We start from the raw sequence: 22,472 nt of genomic DNA on the forward strand, positions 1-22,472 counted from the left end.
CAGATTATATGTACAGGAAGCCAAAAGTATGAAATGGTTAAAAAGTAGAACAGAACCATTTGCCTCCATAAATGAAATCACATAAACTGCACCCCTTCAGTGGGCAAAGGCTTTATTAATGGGAAGGTTCAGGGAGTCTGAAAAAAAAATAAAAATCCATATCCACTTACCTGGGGCTTCCTCCAGCCCGTGGCAGGCAGGAGGTGCCCTCGCCGCTGCTCCGCAGGCTCCCGGTGATCTAGCCGACCTAGCCAGGCCGGCTGCCAGGTCGGGCTCTTCTGCGCTTCAATGACGGGCTCTTCTGCATCCCACGCGGGCGCGCTGACGTCCTCGGACGTCCTCCGGGCTGTACTGCGCGCATCCGATGACGTCAGCGCGCCCCCGTGAGGCGCAGATTGGAGCGCAGAGGAGCCCGACCTGTCAGCCGGGCCTGGCCAGGTCGAGTCAGCCACCGGGAGCCTGCGGAGCGGCGGTGAGGGCACCTCCTGCCTGCCACGGGCTGGAGGAAGCCCCAGGTAAGTGGATATGGATTTTTTTTTTTTCAGACTCCCTGAACCTTCCCTTTAATACCAGCAAACAAACATGTTTTGCAGGAGTGGCCTGCTTCCTCAAATTACTGTGCTGTCTGGCTGTTCCCAAACAGCAGGAAGCATCTCAGAATTTCCAAATGTTATTACTATACAATGCCCAAATCACTGACAGTTCACCAGTTTCTCTTTTTAAGGGGAACCTGAAGTGAAAGGAATATGGAGACTGCCATCTTCATTCTCTAACAAACAATGCCAGTTGCCTGACTTCTGCGCTGGCATTGACTACTACTGGATGTATTTGTACAAGAATCAGACAGCTTCCCGCAATCTATTCATGGTGACTATCTGAAGCCTATATGCAGCTACAGCTTATCTATTCATTGATCCTACATTAACATTAAATAAATAAATAAATAATGCATTGAAAACAGTGGAAAAATTTGGATTCGATGTAGTCCACACCTGTATCTCAACTTTGCTCTTGGACAGCTGATCATGGAGGTCACCATTTTCCTGAACAGCTGCCTCTTTTTCTCTTCCAGTATGAGATAACTCATCACTTATCGCATCCAGCTGACGGCGTAGGTGATTTATCTCCTGCTCATGGCTGCTGATTGTCTTGGAGAATTGCCTGTAAAAAGAAAAATAAAGGAAATAATAAAACTGTGCACTGCAGTACTGTGTGTTTTGTGGGCTTTGAGTCCTACTGGAGACAAGTGCTTTACAAGTAGTGTAGTTAAATTAAGTTGTACAAATGAATGCCATAAAACTTTTTCCTGCTGAGAACAATTTCCAAGTGCAGGGGATATATACAATAAAGGTCACTAGTACATATATTTTAATTATGGGACACTTTGGGCTTGATTCACAAAGCCGTGATAACTCTTATCCCGGTAGCGCGCATAACACTTTTTGTGCGCAGACGTGAAATTGCGAGTGAAATCGCAGCCATTTTCGCAAATGGGTGTGATTTTGTGCGTAAATTCACGTTTGCGTGCGAAAACCGTTACGCGCATTATAGCACACTCCAAATGCTAGCGCAACAGTGATAAGAGTTATCACAGCTTTGTGAATCAAGCCCTTTATAGACTTCCATTAACAGAGACAATAATACCCTGAGGCTAGGTTCACAGGGGACGTTGTGTTGTGTTCCTGTTTTACCAGGTTCCTGTTTTAACCGGAACACGACACAAAGGAACAAAAAAGTCATACCACATGTTACAGCCGCGTTATGTCACATACAGTGAGGTACAGTGAAGCATACAGACAAAGAAAAGTATGCTTCCCTGTACCTGTGTAATGTGTGCGTTTAGCAGTAATTCACTGCAGCAGAACGTTTCTATAATGCAACACGTTACACAGCAACATCGCAGCGTTTAGCTGTAAGTCACTGCAGCAATACGTTACCATAACGCAACCCGGGACACCATGATACCGCACAGTGATCGTCGCATAGACTTATCATTGCAGTGTGTCGTTCCACACCACAATGCAGCCCTAACGTCCCTCCATAATACCCCACTGTGAATGTAGCCTAAATCTAATTTGTAAACATTTAATTATTATTTAACCACTTCACCACTGAGGGGTTTTACCCCTTGAACACCAGAGAAATGTTCACCTTTCAGCGCTCCATCCATTCATTCGTCTATAACTTTATTATTACTTATCGCAATGAAATGAACTATATCTTGTTTTTTTCGCCACCAATTAGGCTTTCTTTAGGTGGGACATTATGCCAAGAATTATTTTATTCTAAATGTGTTTTAATGGGAAAATAGGAAAAAATTTGGGAAAAAAATACTATTTTTCAGTTTTCGGCCATTATAGTTTTTAAATAATGCATGCTACTGTAATTAAAACCCATGAAATGTATTTGCCCTTTTGTCCCGGTTATAAAACCGTTTAAATTATGTCCCTATCACAATGTTTGGCGCCAATATTTTATTTGGAAATAAAGGTGCATTTTTTTCAGTTTTGCGTCCATCCCTAATTACAAGCCCATAGTTTATAAAGTAACAATGTTATACCCTCTTGACATAAATATTATTTTTTTTTTTTATTGTATTTTTTTTTTTTTTTAAATTACAAAAAAAAAAAAAAAAAGAATTGGGGAGTGTGGGAGGTAATGAGTTAATTTATTGGGTAAAACAATGTATTTGTATGTGTAAAATGCTTTAGGGTGTAGTTTACTATTTGGACACAAGATGGCCACAGTGAGTCTGTTTACATGCGACCTGTAAGCGTCCAGAAGGACGCTTACAGGAAGCAGTAGGAGGCTGGGAGAATCACAATGATCGCGCTGTTTCTAATAGAAGCAGCGGATCATTGCGGGGGCTTAGATCAATTAACGGGAATGGATTTTCCCGTTCATTGATCTCCAGGCGAGCGGGCGGCGGCGTGCACGAGCGGCGGGAGCGCGCGCACGAGCGGCGGTAGCGCGGACAGCGGCGGCAGCGCAGAAGGTACGGAGTTCTCCGTCCCTGGCTTTTTAGGGGGGAAAAAAGGGACGGAGAAATTCGTACCGCCAGGGGTAAAGTGGTTAAAATAACACCATGGGATATCTTAAAAAAAAGGTAATTTTTAGGAGTAGAGGGATAGATACAATTGTTTATCTCATTAGTTTATTTTCACTTCAGGTTCATTTAACATGTATATTGATTAGTGATCCTTACCTTTTAGACTCTTCCATTTCCCTGAGCATACGCTGTATGGTGCTTTCCTGAAAAGCACATAATGGGAGATGATCATCGCAATAAATACTCCTTACTGAAATATCCCAGATTGAGGCCCAGACAACTGGGGATCAATCAGGTTTAAAAGCGAGAGAGAAGCAGATCAATGTCAGGGAACACTACAGGTGGTTTAGAACTGCTTCCCTGTCTTTGGGATCAACTCACGCAATTATATATAATACATTTAACCTGCATGGATCCTAGTAGAATCTGGAAGTCTAGAAGGAACATATATAGCATCTGTTTTTAGTCCTCTCTGATGTTGTACTATGTGTAAAATATGAATCTTCATTATTTATAATTTGATCAATGATGTTTATAACCATGAATTAGTATGATTTATGTTATGTGTCATCATCTGTATTTTAAGACCATCTGTATTGACTATATGACAACTTATTGGGGATCGGTTGAAAAGGGCGCCCGAGCTGCCTGTATGAAAAGGGCGCCGCCATAGACATCAATGTTATTTCTGGAAATATGGGCTACAAGGTGTAGAAAAGGGCGCCCGAGTTTTGATATAGGCTACAAGTGGGCTCCCCTTTGTAGCCCATATTTTTTCGGCTACAAGGTTTTCGGCTACAAGCGGGCTCCCCTTTGTAGCCCATATTTTTTCGGCTACAGTAAGGTGCCCCTCTGTAGCCCATATTATTGACTTTTTTTTTGTAGCCGAAGTTTTTATATGGGCTACAAGCACTGTAAGCCGAATTATTTCATTCCCCCACTATCCATGGCGGCCTGGAGGGGGAATAGTAATTAACACATCCCGGAGTTTTTTTTTGTAGCCGAAGTTTTCATATGGGCTACAAGCGCTGGAAGCCGAATTATTTCATTCCCCCACTATCCATGGCGGCCTGGAGGGGGAATAGTAATTAACACATCCCGGAGTTTTTTTCTAGCCGAAGTTTGTATATGGGCTACACGCGCTGGAAGCCGAATTATTTCATTCCCCCACTATCCATGGCGGCCTGGAGGGGGAATAGTAATTAACACATCCCGGAGTTTTTTTGTAGCCGAAGTTTTTATATGGGCTACACCAGGCGCCTTGTTTTTTTTGTAGCCGAAGTTTTTATATGGGCTACACCAAGCGTCTTTTTTGTAGAAGAAGTTTATATGGGCTACACCAGGCACCTTTTTTGTAGCCGAAGTTGGTATGTATATGGGCTCCACCAGGCGCCCTTTTTTACCGGCGCCCTTTTCATGTAGACCCACTTATTGCTCAATTTTCCCGAGTTTATTGGGATACAAATGTTATGCTCACGTAATTGGATATATTGTAAAGATACTGGTCAATAAACTTTACTTTTTGGTCAAAAAACAAAACTTAAACAAAAATCAGGTTAAACGGAAAGGTTCGGAGAATAACAAAATGCCATAACTTAAAGAAAGACATCAGCTGTGTGCAGCTTTAGAGATTCATTTTCAAAACTTATCTCATGAATTATCTCTTATTTCTCAACTTATCTAAAAGAAAGGAAAAAAAAGGATTTTCAGCTATCTAAACAAAAATGGCACTGAGGACAGTTGTTCTTAAAGTATACCTGAACCAAAGCAAAGCTACCTAAGGTAAGTACTGAGGTATGTTCATGCTGGATCCCCATACCTGTATATGTTGTTCGTTCTTCTCCTTGTTCTCCCCGGTTGCCATAATCACTCCTTGAAATATTGACTTTTGACTAAAGTAAAATTTTCATACATGAAGATGCAGGCTTGCTGCAATGTTTTCTCCTATCACTCCCCCATTCCTTCCTATTCCCCAGAGTCAAAAGAGGTAACATCATGACAAGCCTGCCTCTTCCTGTCTGAAAATTTGACTTTAGCTGAAAGTAAAGTTTTTCACTGAGTAATTTTGGCAATGGGGGTGAGGTAGTTAAATAAGGAGCGGAATGGACAACGCACATAGGTATGTTGATTAAGCATGAACATACTTCTGTAGTTACCTTAGATAGCTTTTCCTCGGATACTCAACTTCAATAGTACTTTCCTCATGGTATTATTAGTATTTTAGCTTGTTGGAGGCTAAGGTAAGGTAAGGTAAGAACAGATAAAGAAAGAAAATGTTTTGTGTATCAACTCCATAACGCGATGCAACATGAACACTGAAAAATGTAAAGTGCTTTATGGAGACATTCCAAGCAACACATACCAGTACATCACTGAGAAACATCCATTTTACCTTTAGAGCAAGGCTATCTTCAAGTGTAGAAATCTTTTCGGTTCTCTCATCAATGCTGTATATTAAACCGTCTTTCTCCTTGTCCAGTCCAGATATTGTTCTTTGAAGGGCTGCTATTTCTTCATGCTGGATGATACTTTTGCTGGACTGCTCATCTTTAAATGTAAAAATATAGCAATGTATAAGCAGCATGGCAGAAAGACACTCCTACCATGAAAAGCTCTGTTTGACAGGGCTCCCCTTCCTGTGTGCTCTTCTACACCACCATATGGAATCAGCGACTCATCAGTTATATGTATCCCTACATTGCAATCTGTGCTGTATTGTTCATTGCTATGTCACTATTTTGTATACCATTGTTTAACACTGTAATGTCCCAGTGTAGCACTCTTCAATGCTGTAATGTCTCCCATATCTATTGTACAGTGCTGCATAATATGTTAGCACTTTATAAATAAAGTTTATCGATAATAATAAGTAGTTGTATTACCCACATTCAATGCCATAGACTTGAGTGTTCTATAAATTTCTTCCTACAACCTACTGTAACAAGAGATTATTTTTATGGAGGACTTTTCAACATGTGTAAAAACACTTAGAAGTAATGGAAACTGAATTAGGGATAGATTAGGATAGCACACATCAATGTCATCCATTACTACAAAAAAATCATTATGTTAAGGAAGCCATCTCTTTCATGAGATTAGCTATATTTGTTCTTTGTTCTTTGTTTTTTTTTGTAAAGAATATAAAAAAAAAAAACATTGCTTTCCAGACAGTTATCTGGCAGCACAATACAATGCAGTACAAGGCAAGTTTTTACAATCACACTGTCATAGAAATACAGTTGGTCTTGATCTTCTTGCATTCGAGTTCATCTTCTGTAAACTGATCAGGGAGATAGAGCTTCTGTGTAAAATTTTAAGTGATATTAACCTGTCTTGGGCAGTGACAGGTACTACAAAAAAAGTATCCCAGTATGTATCATTTCCCATACCTCAAATAATTCAGCAATATCCACTTGCCATTTACACCACAAACAAACCATATTATGGCACAACCACAAGAAAAATAATTGGCCCCATGGGTGCATACAAAATACTTATTTTATTCAATTGTAATAATTTCACAAAGAATTAATAAAGCATAAATATACAGTACATATAAGCATATAGACAAACAGCACTGTTTGTCTATATGCTTATATGTATTTGTACTGTATATATATATATATGCTTTATTAATTCCTTGTGAAATTATTACAATTGAATAAAATAAGTATTTTGTATGCAGCCAAAAGCCAATTATGTTTCTTGTGGTTGTTTCTAGTTGTTTGTTGGCATGGTGCATACAAATGTAATTAATATGTTTAATTACATTCATTATTGGCATACATTTATAGGTTAATCCCTGTTTCTGGCATCCAGAAAGGCTGTGCTTCCATATTATGGCAGCCCCGAGAAGGGAACTTTTGATAGAAAACATAGATAACATGCTCCAGGTCCTGTTAGGCAATTTCTGCCTTGGTGGGGTCGGACTGCATTACTACCGAACGACCTCCAGACTAAAACTGTGCTGCAAAGCCATGCTGTATTTGCAGGTACCTCAATTGCGTTTGAGGGGTAGATAAAATTCTCTTTTTAGAACTGCAAAGAGTTTGAGGGTATTGTTCTCAACAATGTGACAAACCCGACAATCCCCAGACCAAAGCTTAGGGTCTGGTATGGAGAGGAATTCTGGGAGAGTGAGGTTAAACCGCAGATGTGTGGGTGGAGATATTTAACCCAGAGACCAGATCACCTGGTTTACTTTCTCCCACATTGTAGAGTAAAAAAAAAATAATAATAATAACATTTATATTGCGCTTTTCTCCTGGCGGACTTAAAGTGTCAGAACTGCAGCCACTAGGAAGCACTCTTTTGGCAGTAGCGGTGTTAGGGAGTCTTGCCCAAGGTCTTATACTGATTAGGTGCTGGGTTTCTGAACATAAAGAGCAAAGATTCAGACCCTGGTCTCCTGTGTCAGAGGCAGAGCTCTTAACCAGTGCACTATCCAGCCCCTGCTAGAGGAAGCACTCATATTAGGTGTGCTTCCCCTAAATAGCAAACTAGATAGTGCCGTACAAGACCCCATAATCTCTGCCTACAGTGCCCTAGGGGGATTGTGAGGTGACTGCTCAAACCACCGTGTAACAGCAACCCAATAGTATAGCTCAAAATCAGGTACAGTAACCCCAGTCTCCCACTCAATTGCAATGTTTTCAGGGAAATTCTTGGGTTGTTGGAAAACAGGAGGAATTAAGAAATTGTTTTATTTCCTTAAAGTAACTGAATTATATGTGGCAGTTTCTAAAGTAGCACAAAAGCTATATTTGTTCTTTAATCTGCCTTTTCTGAATTGTTCTAAAAGGAGCACAGGAGAAACAAAAAGACACAAATCTAACCACACTGTAAAATCACTTAATAAGAACAAGTACTGTATATCTCTATATTCTCTGTTGGCAAATGAAAAGGAGATAGATTTTCTAATATGATTCACTGGTAATTTTGCACCCATATTCATATTGCTGGATATTTTTGTGTTTTTATATCACGTGTAGGAGCGGGTCAATGTTTTAGCTTCCCACAGAAAGCAGGGGTGAGATCGTGAAAAGCCAATCACAGACTTGCAAATCAATCAACTGATCAATTTATTGACATGCTTCTCCATGGATTCTAGTGAAGGAAATTAATGTTTTAAAAAAAATATCATAACTAGTAGTAACTAACATCAGTTTAAAGGATCAACACCTTGTGGGCCATTGAGGTAATCAAAGTTAAGTGTTGAAACCTCAACACAATATCAAAGAAAGCCTAATTGGTGGCGGAAAAAACAAGATACAGATCAGTTCATTGTGATAAGTAGTCATAAAGTTATTGTGAGGAAACGCGGAAAAGCCGCCGCGTGTGCCAAGAGCTAGGCGGCTGACTCCGCGTCCTACGCGGCGGTTTGCACGCGTCTGGTTGTGTGGTGGAACGCGGAAAAGCCGCTGCATGTCCTAACAGCAAAGCTGCTGTTTGCATGCAGCAGCATGTGCTTGGTGTGGCTGGGTCTGTTAGTGCACCTAGGCAGATGGAGAGCTATGCTCGCGCGGGCCTGAATTCAGGACCTTTATACCTGCAGAGGAAGTGTCAGCTGATCAGGAAGGTCAGCTGATTCCTGCAGGACTCATGATTGGCTGAATGGTTCGGGCGGGGCAGCAGAGTCCAGCAACTATATATTCTGCTGCTTATTCAGTTGCTGGTTGTCTGGCGTTGCAAACACATACGTGGGAGCACTCAGACCTGTAGTCAGATCCTTAAGTGTGCCGGGACCAGCTGGAGCTGTAATCCTACACTTAGCTAGATTCTGTTGATAGCTAAAGTACTAGTTTGATTGTGATTATCTGTTATGACTCTTTACCTGCCTGACTATCCTCCTGAACTCTGATCTTGTACCATGCCATTCTGATACTCTGTTGCCGAACCCCGGCTCGTCCTTAGACTCTGCTTCTGCCTCCTGATCTTGTACCTCGATATTTCTGATACCCTGTTGCCGAACCCTGCCTGTACCTAGACTCCGCCTCTGCCTTCTGATTCTGTACTTTATCTGTCCGTGTGTTACAACCTGGCTTGTCCGACCTCGAGAACCGACCTTACTATTGGAGGCGGTTCCCCGTCCTGTTAGTGACACTACCTCCTGAGTGTTACTTTCAGACTTACCTTCCTACTGTCAGCCCGACTCCTCCCGCCTTGGAGAGTTCAGGCCTTCGGAAGGAAGCCGTGCAGTACTCCTCACTGCACTGAGGCCAGTCCTCTAAGTGTTACTGTTACACCAAACACTACACTCAACTCAGGTGAACAGAGGTTAGCTGGTATATCGGATTATCGGTGATACTGCAGATCACTTATAATCTGGTATACATCTGTATTCCCAGTGATACTGCAGATCACCGGTAATCAGATCCTCTCTGTGCTTCACCGTTCGTTACACCTGTCACCGCCAATTCACTCAGATTATGGAAAGAACTGATCAACTTAAGTAGAAATAAGGCATTGGCGGTGACAATACCCACTTCCTTAAACACTCTGAATGCAGTTATAAAAAACATAGAATTGGAGACCTGGTTAGAATATGGAATAAAATCCATAGGGAGCTTGTTGGGAGATTCTGGAATTAGGCCTTTTGATGATCTAGTAGCAGAATGCGGAATCCCAGTAACAGAAAAACCCAAATATGACAGATTAGCTAGATTTTTAAATAAACATCCATACCTTCCCATATCTCTTGAACCCAAAATTATAAAACTAACCCAACCACAAAATACCCACCTAAAAGGAACTTCGGTTCTTTACAGAACGCCAGACCAAAATACAAAATGGACGCAAACACTGATTGTCTGGGTGTACTTGCCGCTTCGGTGGACAAAATCAATCAAGTACTGGGCACCCACATAACTCTTATTGATGCCCTATCAGGGTCTGTACAAACCCTCCAGACATCAGTGGATCATGTGCGATCCCCTTTTAGCTCTGACATACGTATGCCTGTACCTGAAAGTTTTTCCGGTCACAGATCTGACTTCCGGAATTTTAGGAGTAGGGTGTTGTCCTATTTTGAGTTGAGACCCCAATCTTCGGGTACTGAGACCCAGAGGGTCACGTTTATTAAAACTTTGTTGTCCGGCGACTCCCAGTCTTGGGCGTATAGCCTGCCCGCCGGAGACAAAGCTCTTACCTCTGTAGAGGAATTCTTTAAAGCTATGGCAGTAATTTACGGCGATTCGGACCTTGCCTCGACTTCTGAGCGGAAGCTCAAGCTTTTGCGTCAAGGCGAAGGTCCGGTCGAAGATTACGCGCCCGAGTTTAGGAGGTGGTCAGTTACGGCCAGGTGGGACACTTATGCCCTGTTAGATCGTTTCTTGTCAGGGCTGTCCGATGAGGTCTCTGATTTGATGTTAAGCCAGCCCGAGCCCAGAACAGTTGATGAGGCCATCTCAGCGGCCATCCGAATCGACCGCAGGCTGCGCTACCAAAAACAGACCAGGGGTAGTTCCCGTCTCAGAGGGGTATCTTACACCACGGTCCCAGTGACTCCACCTCCTACTATTTCACCTTCTCCCGTCTTGCCTCCATCCGAGCCGATACAGATTGCTCGGTCAAAATTAACCCCGGTAGAGCGAAGACGGAGAATGACCGAACAGCTGTGTCTGTACTGCGCTGAAGGGGGGCATATAGTACAGAACTGCCCCAATAAGCCGGGGAAACGCTACCGCTTAGGAGTGGTAGGGGGTAACACCCTGGGCGTCCGACTTTTACCCCTAGAAGAAAAACGATTGCTTCTTCCCTGTACCGTTACGTGGGAAGATAAGACTGAGGTCACGGAAGCCTTTATCGATTCAGGCTCTGCGGCAAATTTTATGGATTTTGAGTTTGCTAAGAGATTGTGTATTCCGCTCACACCAGTACAACCACCTATACAGGTTACGGCAGTGGATGACTCTCCTCTGCAAGGGAATCACCCACTGTCTCAGACACCAGAGGTGGGGGTCATCATAGGGGTACTGCACTGGGAAAAGTTACAGTTCTTTGTGTTGCATATGACAACCTCCACCATTATACTCGGCATGCCATGGTTGCACCTTCATTCTCCACACATTGATTGGGCCACCGGCCAACTAATTTCTTGGTCAGCACACTGCTTTCAGCGATGTTTAGGGAAGGTGACATTGGGCCAAACCAGGGTTCATGTACAGGGGGTACCTGAGCAATATGAGGAATATTCTGATGTATTCTGTCCCAAGGCTGCAGACAAATTACCCCCACATCGCTCTTTCGATTGCCCCATTGATATCCGTTCAGGTTGTATGCCCCCTCGGGGTCATTTGTACAATTTATCTGGGCCAGAAAAATTGGCTATGCAAGAATATATCCGTGAGAATTTGGCCAAAGGCTTCATCCGGCCGTCCCGATCGCCTGCTGGAGCAGGTTTCTTTTTCGTTAAAAAGAAAGACGGGGGCCTGCGGCCCTGTATTGATTACCGGGGACTAAATAAGATCACAGTAAAGAATCGCTATCCATTACCCCTGATAGACAATTTATTTACGCAGGTCACTGATGCTAAGATCTTCTCAAAGCTGGATTTGCGGGGCGCGTACAACCTGGTGCGCATAAGAAAGGGCGATGAGTGGAAAACGGCCTTTAACACGCCAGACGGGCATTACGAGTACCTGGTGATGCCCTTTGGGTTATGTAATGCCCCGGCCGTTTTCCAGGAACTCATCAACGAGGTCTTCAGAGAGGTGTTGGGGAGATTTGTTCTGGTCTATCTAGACGATATACTTGTTTTCTCCAACAACCTCTCTGAGCACAGAATGCATGTGAAATTTGTACTCAACAAATTAAGGCAAAACTCACTTTGCGCTAAAATTGAGAAGTGTATTTTTGAAGTCACATCTGTCGCCTTTCTGGGGTACATAATTTCCACCACGGGCCTGTCTATGGACCCCGCCAAAGTCTCCGCTGTTTTGGAATGGCCTCAGCCGGTTGGGTTGAAGTCTTTACAGCGGTTTTTAGGCTTTGCGAATTATTATAGAAGGTTCATAAAGGGGTATTCCACGGTTATCGCACCCCTCACCTGTCTTACGAAAAAAGGGGCAGATACCACCCACTGGTCTCCTGATGCATTAAGTGCTTTCTCCACTTTAAAAGATTTGTTTTGTTCCGCACCCATCCTGAGACATGTAGACCCCTCTTATCCTTTTATTGTTGAGGTGGACGCCTCGGAGGTTGGGGTAGGGGCTGTGCTGTCTCAGCGGTCAGGGTTGCAGGGAAGGCTACACCCTTGTGCGTATTTCTCTCGTAGGTTCTCTCCGGCAGAGAGAAACTACGACATAGGCAACAGAGAGCTCTTAGCCATTAAACTTGTTTTTGAGGAGTGGCGTCACTGGCTGGAAGGAGCAGAACATACAATTACGGTATACATGGATCACAAGAATCTAGAATACATCGAGGGGGCTAAGAGATTAAGTCCCCGTCAGGCTCGATGGTCTTTGTTTTTTTCGAGGTTCAGGTTCGTAATTACGTATACCCCGGGTAGCAAGAACATTAAGGCAGACGCCCTGTCCAGATGCTTTGAGTTGGAGACAGCACAGCCTTCTGCCCCAGAGACCATTGTCCCACAAAATCTGGTGCTGGCCGTAACAGAGACTTGGGGAGACTGGACAGAGACCTTGAGTCCTTTTCAGCAGGATGTCCCTGAGGGGAAGCCTGAGGGGGTTTTATTTGTGCCTCTGCCATTCCGTCTCCAGGTGCTACAGATATTCCATTCACACAAGAATGCGGGACATCCTGGGGCATCTAGAACGCAGGATCTTGTGGCCAGGTGTGCTTGGTGGTCGTCTTTGGCAGCCGACTGCAAAGAATTTGTTAAGGATTGTGCGGTATGTGCTAAAAGCAAACCCTCCCGGGCTGGCACCTGTAGGGACGTTGCAGCCTTTACCCACCCCGAGTGAACCATGGACTCACTTGTCCATGGATTTTGTGGGTGAGCTTCCCAGATCAGAGGGCATGTCGGTCATTTGGGTGGTAGTCGACCGCTTCAGCAAGATGGCCCATTTTGTGCCCTTGAAAGGACTCCCCTCGGCCCAGGAATTGGCCGACTTGTTTATCAAACACGTGTTCCGGCTGCACGGCATTCCGGAAAACATAGTGTCCGATCGGGGAGTCCAATTCGTATCTAAATTCTGGAGGGCATTCTGTCATCAAATGGGCATGAAGCTGTCGTTTTCATCGGGCTACCACCCACAGACCAAGGGTCAGACAGAGAGGGTCAACCAGTCATTAGAGCAGTTTTTGAGATGCTACGTTGCAGAGGCGCAGAATGACTGGGTCAAATTTCTGCCCTTTGCAGAATTTGCACAAAACAATTTGAAAAGTTCTTCCACTAGATTTTCTCCGTTCCAGGTAGTGTCTGGAAGATTGCCCAAATTTTCACCGTTACCAGTGGCCTCCACTCCGTTTCCAGCTCTGGAGGCTTGGCAAAGGTCTTTTAAAGACATTTGGCGGACGGTGAGAGACAGTTTGGAAAAGGCGTTTCTGAGTCAGAAGGGTCAAGCTGACAAGAAACGGTCTTTGGAGTGGAGATTTCCACCAGGAGACTTGGTTTGGGTATCCACACGTCACTTGGCCCTAAAACAGCCCTCAGACAAGTTGGGTCCCAGGTTTGTCGGGCCTTTCCCGATAGCCAGAAGGATCAACAACGTCACTTACGCCGTTGATCTTCCCGCCAGCATGCAGGGCCGGATTTGTACCGTTTACCGCCCAAGGCCCACTATCAGCAGCCGCCCCCCCCCCCCCCCCCCTCCCACACACATACACACTTTAAAAAAAGTTTTTAGCAGTGAGCAAGATTTCACACAGGGATTCTGTATAAGATGGATCATACTGCATTTCTGGAGGCAGTCGTCTTGGAAATCTGATGTACAGATCATTGGCAAGTTACAAGCAAGGAATTCTTAACCCAGGGCTGGATTTGTACTTTTTACCGCCTAAGGCCAACTTTCACCAACTGCCCCCACCCAACAGCATCTTAATTAACCCCCACCTCCTCATCTGTCCCTCCGAACCCCCCACCCGACACACGCTTCCATGTTTCCCCCCATCACCATGAGCAGCCTGATTATTTTTATTATTATGTATTTATAGAGCACTGACATCTTCTGCAGCACATTACAGAGTACATAGTCATGTCACTGACTGTCCTCAGAGGAGCTCACACTCTAATCCTACCATAGTCCTAGTCTAATGTTCTATCATATTATTATTATGTATTTATATAGCACTGACATCTCCTGCAGCACATTACAGAGTACATAGTCATGTCACTGACTGTCCTCAGAGGAGCTCACACTCTAATCCTACCATAGTCATAGTGTAATGTCCTACTATATTATTATTATGTATTTATATAGCACTGACATCTTTTGCAGCACATTACAGAGTACATAGTCATGTCACTGACTGTCCTCAGAGGAGCTCACACTCTAATCCTACCATAGTCATAGTCTAATGTCCTACCATATTATTATTATGTATTTATATAGCACTGACATCTTCTGCAGCACATTACAGAGTACATAGTCATGTCACTGACTGTCCTCAGAGGAGCTCACAATCTAATCCTACCATAGTCATAGTCTAATGTCCTACCATATTATTATTATGTATTTATATAGCACTGACATCCTCTGCAGCACATTACAGAGTACATAGTCATGTCACTGACTGTCCTCAGAGGAGCTCACAATCTAATCCTACCATAGTCATAGTCTAATGTCCTACCATCTTATTATTATGTATTTATATAACACTGACATCTTCTGCAGCACATTACAGAGTACATAGTCATGTCACTGACTGTCCTCAGAGGAGCTCACACTCTAATCCTACCATAGTCATAGTCTAATGTCCTCCCATATTATTATTATGTAATATATAGCACTGACATCTTCTGCAGCACTTTACACAGTACATAGTCATGTCACTGACTGTCCTCAGAGGAGCTCACAATCTAATCCTACCATAGTCATAGTCTAATGTCCTACCATATTATTATGTATTTATATAGCACTGACATCTCCTGCAGCACATTGCAGAGTACATAGTCATGTCACTGACTGTTCTCAGAGGTGCTCACAATCGAATCCTACCATAGTCATAGTCTAATGTCCTACCATATTATTATTATTATGTATTTATATAGCACTGACATCTCCTGCAGCACATTACAGAGTACATAGTCATGTCACTGACTGTCCTCAGAGGAGCTGACACTCTAATCCTACCATAGTCATAGTCTAATGTCCTACCATATTATTATTATTATGTATTTATATAGCAGTGACATCCTCTGCAGCACATTACAGAGTACATAGTCATGTCACTGACTGTCCTCAGAGGAACTCACACTCTAATCCTACCATAGTCATAGTCTAATGTCCTACCATATTATTATTATTATGTATTTATATAGCACTGACATCCTCTGCAGCACATTACAGAGTACATAGTCATGTCACTGACTGTCCTCAGAGGAGCTCACACTCTAATCCTACCATAGTCATAGTCTAATGTCCTACCATATTATTATTATGTATTTATATAGCAGTGACATCTCCTGCAGCACATTACAGAGTACATAGTCCTGTCACTGACTGTCCTCAGAGGAGCTCACACTCTAATCCTACCATAGTCATAGTCTAATGTCCTACCATATTATTATTATTATGTATTTATATAGCACTGACATCCTCTGCAGCACATTACAGAGTACATAGTCATGTCACTGACTGTCCTCAGAGGAGCTCACACTCTAATCCTACCATTGTCATAGTCTAATGTCCTACCATATTATTATTATATAGCACTGACATCTTCTGCAGTGCTTTACAGAGTTCATAGTCATGTCACTGACAGTACTCAGAGGGGCTCATAATCTAATCCCTACACACTCATATGGCCATCATAGTCTAGGGCCAATTTAGGGGGAAACCAATTAAATTATCTGTATGTACCCGTTTTTGGGAGGTGGGAGCAAACTGGTATGCCTGGAGGACGTAGGCATGGGGAGAACAAACTCCATGCATAGTGTCCAGTGTGGGATTTGACCCAGCGCTGCAAGGTCACAGTTCAGAAACACAGCTGTGGGGAAGTTAGATGCACTAAGGTACAAGTAGGAACGTATTGGAAAGACAGGTGAGTTGGCTAGCAAGGCTGCATTAGTCCTCTGGGTGCAGCCCCCTCAGATGGCAATATCGCTTGTGGTCCACACCATGATAGTGAAGACAGTGCAGGCAGTTTCAGAATGACTACTTTACAGACATGCTGTTAGAAAGCTAGTCTGTAAAATGTTGTCCAATCTTACCAACATCTATGTAAAGGGGTTTTAGGCTCCTTTTAGTGTGTTAAAAAAAAATCCTAGTCGTTCTAGTTTACAGTATCATGACTTAAATAAGTATTCTGTTCAACATCTATGTAATAGGAGCTAGCATATAGGATGTATTGCCCAGGCCCTTGTCTTGTATAGCTGAGGTAGGATAAGATTTTATAATCAGATCACACACACACATACACACACACGTACACACACACTACACACACACTGTACACACACACTGCGCACACACACTGCGCACACACACTGTACACACACACTGTACACACACACTGTGCACACACACACTGTGCACACACACTGCGCACACACACACACACACACGTACACACACTTTATTGACATATGTATACAATTATAGAATAAAGAGCCAAAACCATGAGCTGACAAGTTTCAGACCTAGCGGTCCTTACTTCTGTAACATCAAAAATTCCCCTGGGGGGTACTCACTCAGGATCCTAATGAGGCTTCCCACGCCGTCCTCCGTCCCTCAGGGGTCTCGCTGTGCCCCTCCGTACAGCGGCGATGTAAATATTTACCTTCCCGGCTCCTGCGCAAGCGCTCTGGCGGCTCCAAAAATAGGCGGAAATACCCGATCGCCGTCGGGTCTGCTCTACTGCGCAGGCGCAAATCTCCGGCGCCTGTGCAGTAGAGCGGACCCGACTGAGATCGGGTATTTCCGTCTACTTAGGAGCCGAGAGCAGCCACAGCGCCCCCGCTGGAGCCTGCAAAGGTAAATATTGAACTAACAGTCAGGTCTGTCGGGCGACTGTTCGGAGGGCTTCAGTGAGACCCCCGTGGGAAGCCTCATTAGGATCCTGAGACTTCCCCCACACGAGGTGAGTACCCCCCAGGGGAACTTTTTGAGTTTACAGTGTCTCTTTAAGGAGAACCAGAGTTGAAAGCTGCAGCAAAAAACAGATACTTACCTAGGCATCTTCCAGAGGCTTTGTGTGTCCTCCTTGCCCTCGCCTGCAGCCTAAGACCCTCTGCAGCGTTCTTACATGAGGACGGTTGTACTGCCTGCGCAAGTATGGCCGCACCTTTTCAGTAGCAAGGAGTTGCTCGTGGACAAGCAGTTCCAGCTTACCTCGCAGGCGTGTCCGTACCTATGCAGGCACAGTACGGCCCTGGTCGTACACAGTGGAGAGTGCAGCCACGACAACAACGGTGAGGATGAAGAAGACACAGGAAGACTCTCAACTATCCAGAGACCTAGGTAAGTATTTGTTTTTTTTCTTGCAGTACATTTTAAGGTCTTATGCTGGGAATACATGGGTCGATCCGGCGGGCGATTAGCCACCGGATCGACTCCAGCCGGCGCTTCCTACTCAGCACTCGATTCCCTGCCATTGTCCGCCGGCGGGGATCGAGCGGGCGGGAGTCGAGCGGCTTGATCGGGCCAGCTGAATATGATCAGCTGGTCGATACACGGTACAGAAACGTACCGTGTATCCCCAGCAAGAAGCATGACAACTTTGGCTCTTTGTGAATATAGATGCTTATAGAGATTTTCTAATATAATTGTGGATCCATTTTTTGCCTTTTTGAACAGTTTAGTGCTGATAAATGTAGTGGATGCACAGAACATTTCTACTTACAATAATCACAGCACTTCTCTGTACTGTAAACATAAAATACTGCCAGTTTATAATCTTAAAATAGCAGTCTGTTTTTTAAAACTGAGCACAAAACAGCATTGATCAGAAATCAATCACTCAGATGGATCCCTATATATTAACACAACATTAGGAGCTGGGCATACAGTTTTGCATTCACAATACTGTACACTTCAAATAAACAAGGGACAAAGAGGGATGAGTACCGTGTTTGGTAGTTCCAGAACAGTGAGGAGCTGAGGACTGGGCTGCATTAGGCTAGATCTCTGCACAGTGTTCCTGCTCCCATCCCCCACAACACAGGGGTGATGTTTTCGGATAAGATGAGTGGTCTTGCAGCTCTCTTCTCTCCGTGAGTGTTATACGAGGTGTGGGAAGAGGAGGGCACACTGCTATAGGAAGGCAGCAGTATCAGACCTCGAAGCTGCTACTGCACGAGGGAACCACGAGGCAGAAGGGCAGCGAAATGTAACAGCCTTCTTTCCTCCTTTGAGCAGTGCATCAATGGGCGCATGTGTGCATCTACTCAGTGCAGTGCTGAAAGTAGCAATTTGAAAGGGGCGGGGAGGGAAAAGTGACGCTAGACGATGGACACCCAGCAGACACACGGCACATGATCTTTGTACCGGGAGAGCAGCTATAAATGCATTCGGTGTGCAGAGCGACACAGGGGTGGGTTGGGACGGCTGCAAACAGACTTGGTGTCAGTAGATCATTGTGGGGAATGGCGAGGATGGTTGCCCAATTCCAATTTGGAGACAGGGCATTGTAGATTCACTGCCTGTGTTTTAACCCGCCCCTTCCATAGCTCCGCCCTAGGAACGGGCCTATGGTGCCTTCCCACAAATCCGGCCCTGCCAGCATGCGTGGGGTAAGATCCTTCCACGTATCCCTGCTTAAGCCAGCAGTCCAGGTGGGTCCCACTCCTCCTCCTCCTGTGTTGGTGGATGACCAGCCTGAGTACGAGGTAGAAAAGATTTTAGATTTACGCTTTGTACAAAACTCGGTACAATATCTCGTACATTGGAAAGGGTACGGCATTGAGGAGAGACAATGGGTACCGGGGAGTCGCATGCATGCGGACGAATTAAGGAGGGAGTTTCACGCTTTACATCCAGAGAAACCTGGTAGGAGTTGTCCGGAGTCCACTCCTCGAGGAGGGGGGGTACTGTGAGGAAACGCGGAAAAGCCGCCGCGTGTGCCAAGAGCTAGGCGGCTGACTCCGCGTCCTACGCGGCGGTTTGCACGCGTCTGGTTGTGTGGTGGAACGCGGAAAAGCCGCCGCATGTCCTAACAGCAAAGCTGCTGTTTGCATGCAGCAGCATGTGCTTGGTGTGGCTGGGTCTGTTAGTGCACCTAGGCAGATGGAGAGCTATGCTCGCGCGGGCCTGAATTCGGGACCTTTATACCTGCAGAGGAAGTGTCAGCTGATCAGGAAGGTCAGCTGATTCCTGCAGGACTCATGATTGGCTGAATGGTTCGGGCGGGGCAGCAGAGTCCAGCAACTATATATTCTGCTGCTTATTTAGTTGCTGGTTGTCTGGCGTTGCAAACACATACGTGGGAGCACTCAGACCTGTAGTCAGATCCTTAAGTGTGCCGGGACCAGCTGGAGCTGTAATCCTACACTTAGCTAGATTCTGTTGATAGCTAAAGTACTAGTTTGATTGTGATTATCTGTTATGACTCTTTGCCTGCCTGACTATCCTCCTGAACTCTGATCTTGTACCATGCCATTCTGATACTCTGTTGCCGAACCCCGGCTCGTCCTTAGACTCTGCTTCTGCCTCCTAATCTTGTACCTCGATATTTCTGATACCCTGTTGCTGAACCCTGCCTGTGCCTAGACTCCGCCTCTGCCTTCTGATTCTGTACTTTATCTGTCCGTGTGTTACAACCTGGCTTGTCCGACCTCGAGAACCGACCTTACTATTGGAGGCGGTTCCCCGTCCTGTTAGTGACACTACCTCCTGAGTGTTACTTTCAGACTTACCTTCCTACTGTCAGCCCGACTCCTCCCGCCTTGGAGAGTTCAGGCCTTCGGAAGGAAGCCATGCAGTACACCTCACTGCACTAAGGCCAGTCCTCTAAGTGTTACTGTTACACCAAACACTACACTCTACTCAGGTGAACAGAGGTTAGCTGGTATATCGGATTATCGGTGATACTGCAGATCACTTATAATCTGGTATACATCTGTATTCCCAGTGATACTGCAGATCACCGGTAATCAGATCCTCTCTGTGCTTCACCGTTCGTTACAGTTATAGGCTAATGTTATATCAGTTACGACTAAGGACCCGGTAGGGTCAGAAACGCGTCAGCTTGTATGCTGTTCTATTTTCTGCTATTTTCTACGATGGTCTAATAAAGTATTTGGTCTTAACTTATAGAAGGTGTGCGGAGGAATCTTTGAACATTTAAACTTTTAAAGCCAGTTGCCTGTGGTCCGGTATTAGTCATGGAGAGAATCCGAAGACATAACAACAAAAGTTGTTTAGGCGATACCTTAATGACTAACTGTACAAGATTCCTTTGCAAGCTTTCAAAACTTTAAGTTTCTTCTTCAGGCATGTTTCAGAGCTGGATCAGAACCATGTTTCTGATGGTTCTGATTCAGCTCTGAAACATGTCTGAAGAAGAAACTTAAAGTTTCGAAAGCTTGCAAAGGAATCTTGTACAGTTAGTCATTAAAGGTATCACCTAAACAACTTTTGTTGTTATGTCTTCGGAAACTTTTAAAGGACATTCGAGGTGACATGTGACATAATGAGATAGACATGTGTATGTACAGTGCCAAGCACACAAATAACTATGCCGTGTTCCTTTCCTGTTCATAGATTTTAGCTCTGGCATACTTCAATGAATGTGTCATTGAGCAGAGACAATGAAACAGTAATAACCTAAAAAGTAGATGCAAATTTAAAATAAAACCATGGGGTGTCTTACAAAGTGATTTTTAGGCGAAGGAGGATAGATACGATTGTTTATCTCATCAGTTACTTTTCACCTCGGATTTAAACACAACTTTGCTTTGATTTCAATGTGATAAAACATACCAATCTTTCCTTCCAGCCTCACTATTTTGTCTTGTGAAATTTGCAGCTCATTTAACTTCATTGAAAGCCTCCTCTGTGTCTCCTCCAAGGCTTGCTCTGTCTTGTTGTTCAGCAGTCTGCAACAGTGAAAGATCTGTCAATTTAACCATACTTTGGAAGAACGTCTGAAATGTACTGAAAAATATAGGTATACAGACCTACTATAGCTTGCAATTATTTATACAATATATATATATTCTACATACAGTGGGGTAACTATGGAGCTTAGGGCCCCAGAGCGAGTTTTGCATGGGGCCCCAAGCACTTTATTGATATGGAGCCCCAAAACCTACCAAGGACAACTGCAGCATCAGAAAGGTGTAATCAGAGTAAGGAAATAGCTTGTTAAGGATTACAACTATTCAATGCACATACAGAGGTGTTCATTATCAAAAATGGCACCAATAAAAAGCTAATAAGATTGCTGAAGGAGTGCTACTAGTGGGCCTCTCTGGCACAGGGGCCCTGGTGCAGTCCCAACCTCTGCATCCCCTATTGCCTACGCCACTGTCTACATGCGCATATCCCAAGTGATGCAGAAAAACCTATATTTGCCCAGTATAAACTAGTTATACTCTGTTTTATGAGTTTTTGTGCTGCTGTGGTACATAAAACTACACTGCACAGTGCCCCAAATGCAGCCATTATTCAGTGGTAATCACAAACCCTGATACATTCACAAATGCAGCGTTTTATAATATTTTTTTAATACTTACAGTATAAAGACAGGTATTTGACCATTCCAGAAAATTAACAGTATACATAAAAATAAACAAAGCTTTTAGAAGAATCCAATATTCAAATCATTATAGCATATAATACACTGAATGCAACAGTAAAAAAAACAAAAAACTCGCAATTATAAAAAAAACTAAATTGGTATTCCTTGTACTAGTAACGCGCAATTACTATTACTCACATTGGAACTCAATCCCTCAAGTGACAGTTCAGGGTCAAGTGCTACCCAGACATATTGCTAGCCTCCAGGCTATCAATGCATTCGATTACTATGGAGTGGGGAGGAGGTTAGGCGCATGACGGAGCGGAAGGGATAGGGAGGAGAATTATGCTCTTGGCCACTCCCGGTCAAGATTATCCGGCATTCCAGTTTTCTCGGCGACACACCAGGCCAGTTCTTCCAGCTGTCTTCATCTGTAACTGTGCTCAGGAGACACCTGTTCACCCATTCAATTCTCAGCAGAAGAGGCCATAAATGACTGGCTCAGCCAAATTTAGTAAAGCATGTGTACGCACTTTAAGTCACTCACAGTGACCTTTAGGCCTGGTTCACATTAGCGCTAAAAAACGGTCCGTTCCCGGATCAGATACAAATGGATCCAAAG

The 22,472-nt window shown here is 44.1% G+C and overlaps 1 protein-coding gene across 3 annotated transcripts in view; it reads right to left on the bottom strand.

The window, feature by feature from the left end:
- The window catches only part of TSGA10 (testis specific 10), a 125,733-nt gene that overhangs the window by 44,496 nt on the left and 58,765 nt on the right, over positions 1-22,472 (bottom strand). For all 3 annotated transcript variants that reach the window (XM_068268190.1, XM_068268189.1, XM_068268191.1), the window contains 4 exons: positions 21,091-21,206; positions 5,442-5,596; positions 3,206-3,252; positions 993-1,161 (listed from right to left, as the gene is read on the bottom strand). In XM_068268190.1, coding sequence (XP_068124291.1) covers positions 993-1,161; positions 3,206-3,252; positions 5,442-5,596; positions 21,091-21,206 — 487 coding nt within the window. The remainder of the gene's footprint in view (positions 1-992; positions 1,162-3,205; positions 3,253-5,441; positions 5,597-21,090; positions 21,207-22,472) is intronic.

Source organism: Hyperolius riggenbachi, chromosome 2, assembly GCF_040937935.1.
Source record: "Hyperolius riggenbachi isolate aHypRig1 chromosome 2, aHypRig1.pri, whole genome shotgun sequence".
Lineage (NCBI taxonomy): Eukaryota > Metazoa > Chordata > Amphibia > Anura > Hyperoliidae > Hyperolius > Hyperolius riggenbachi.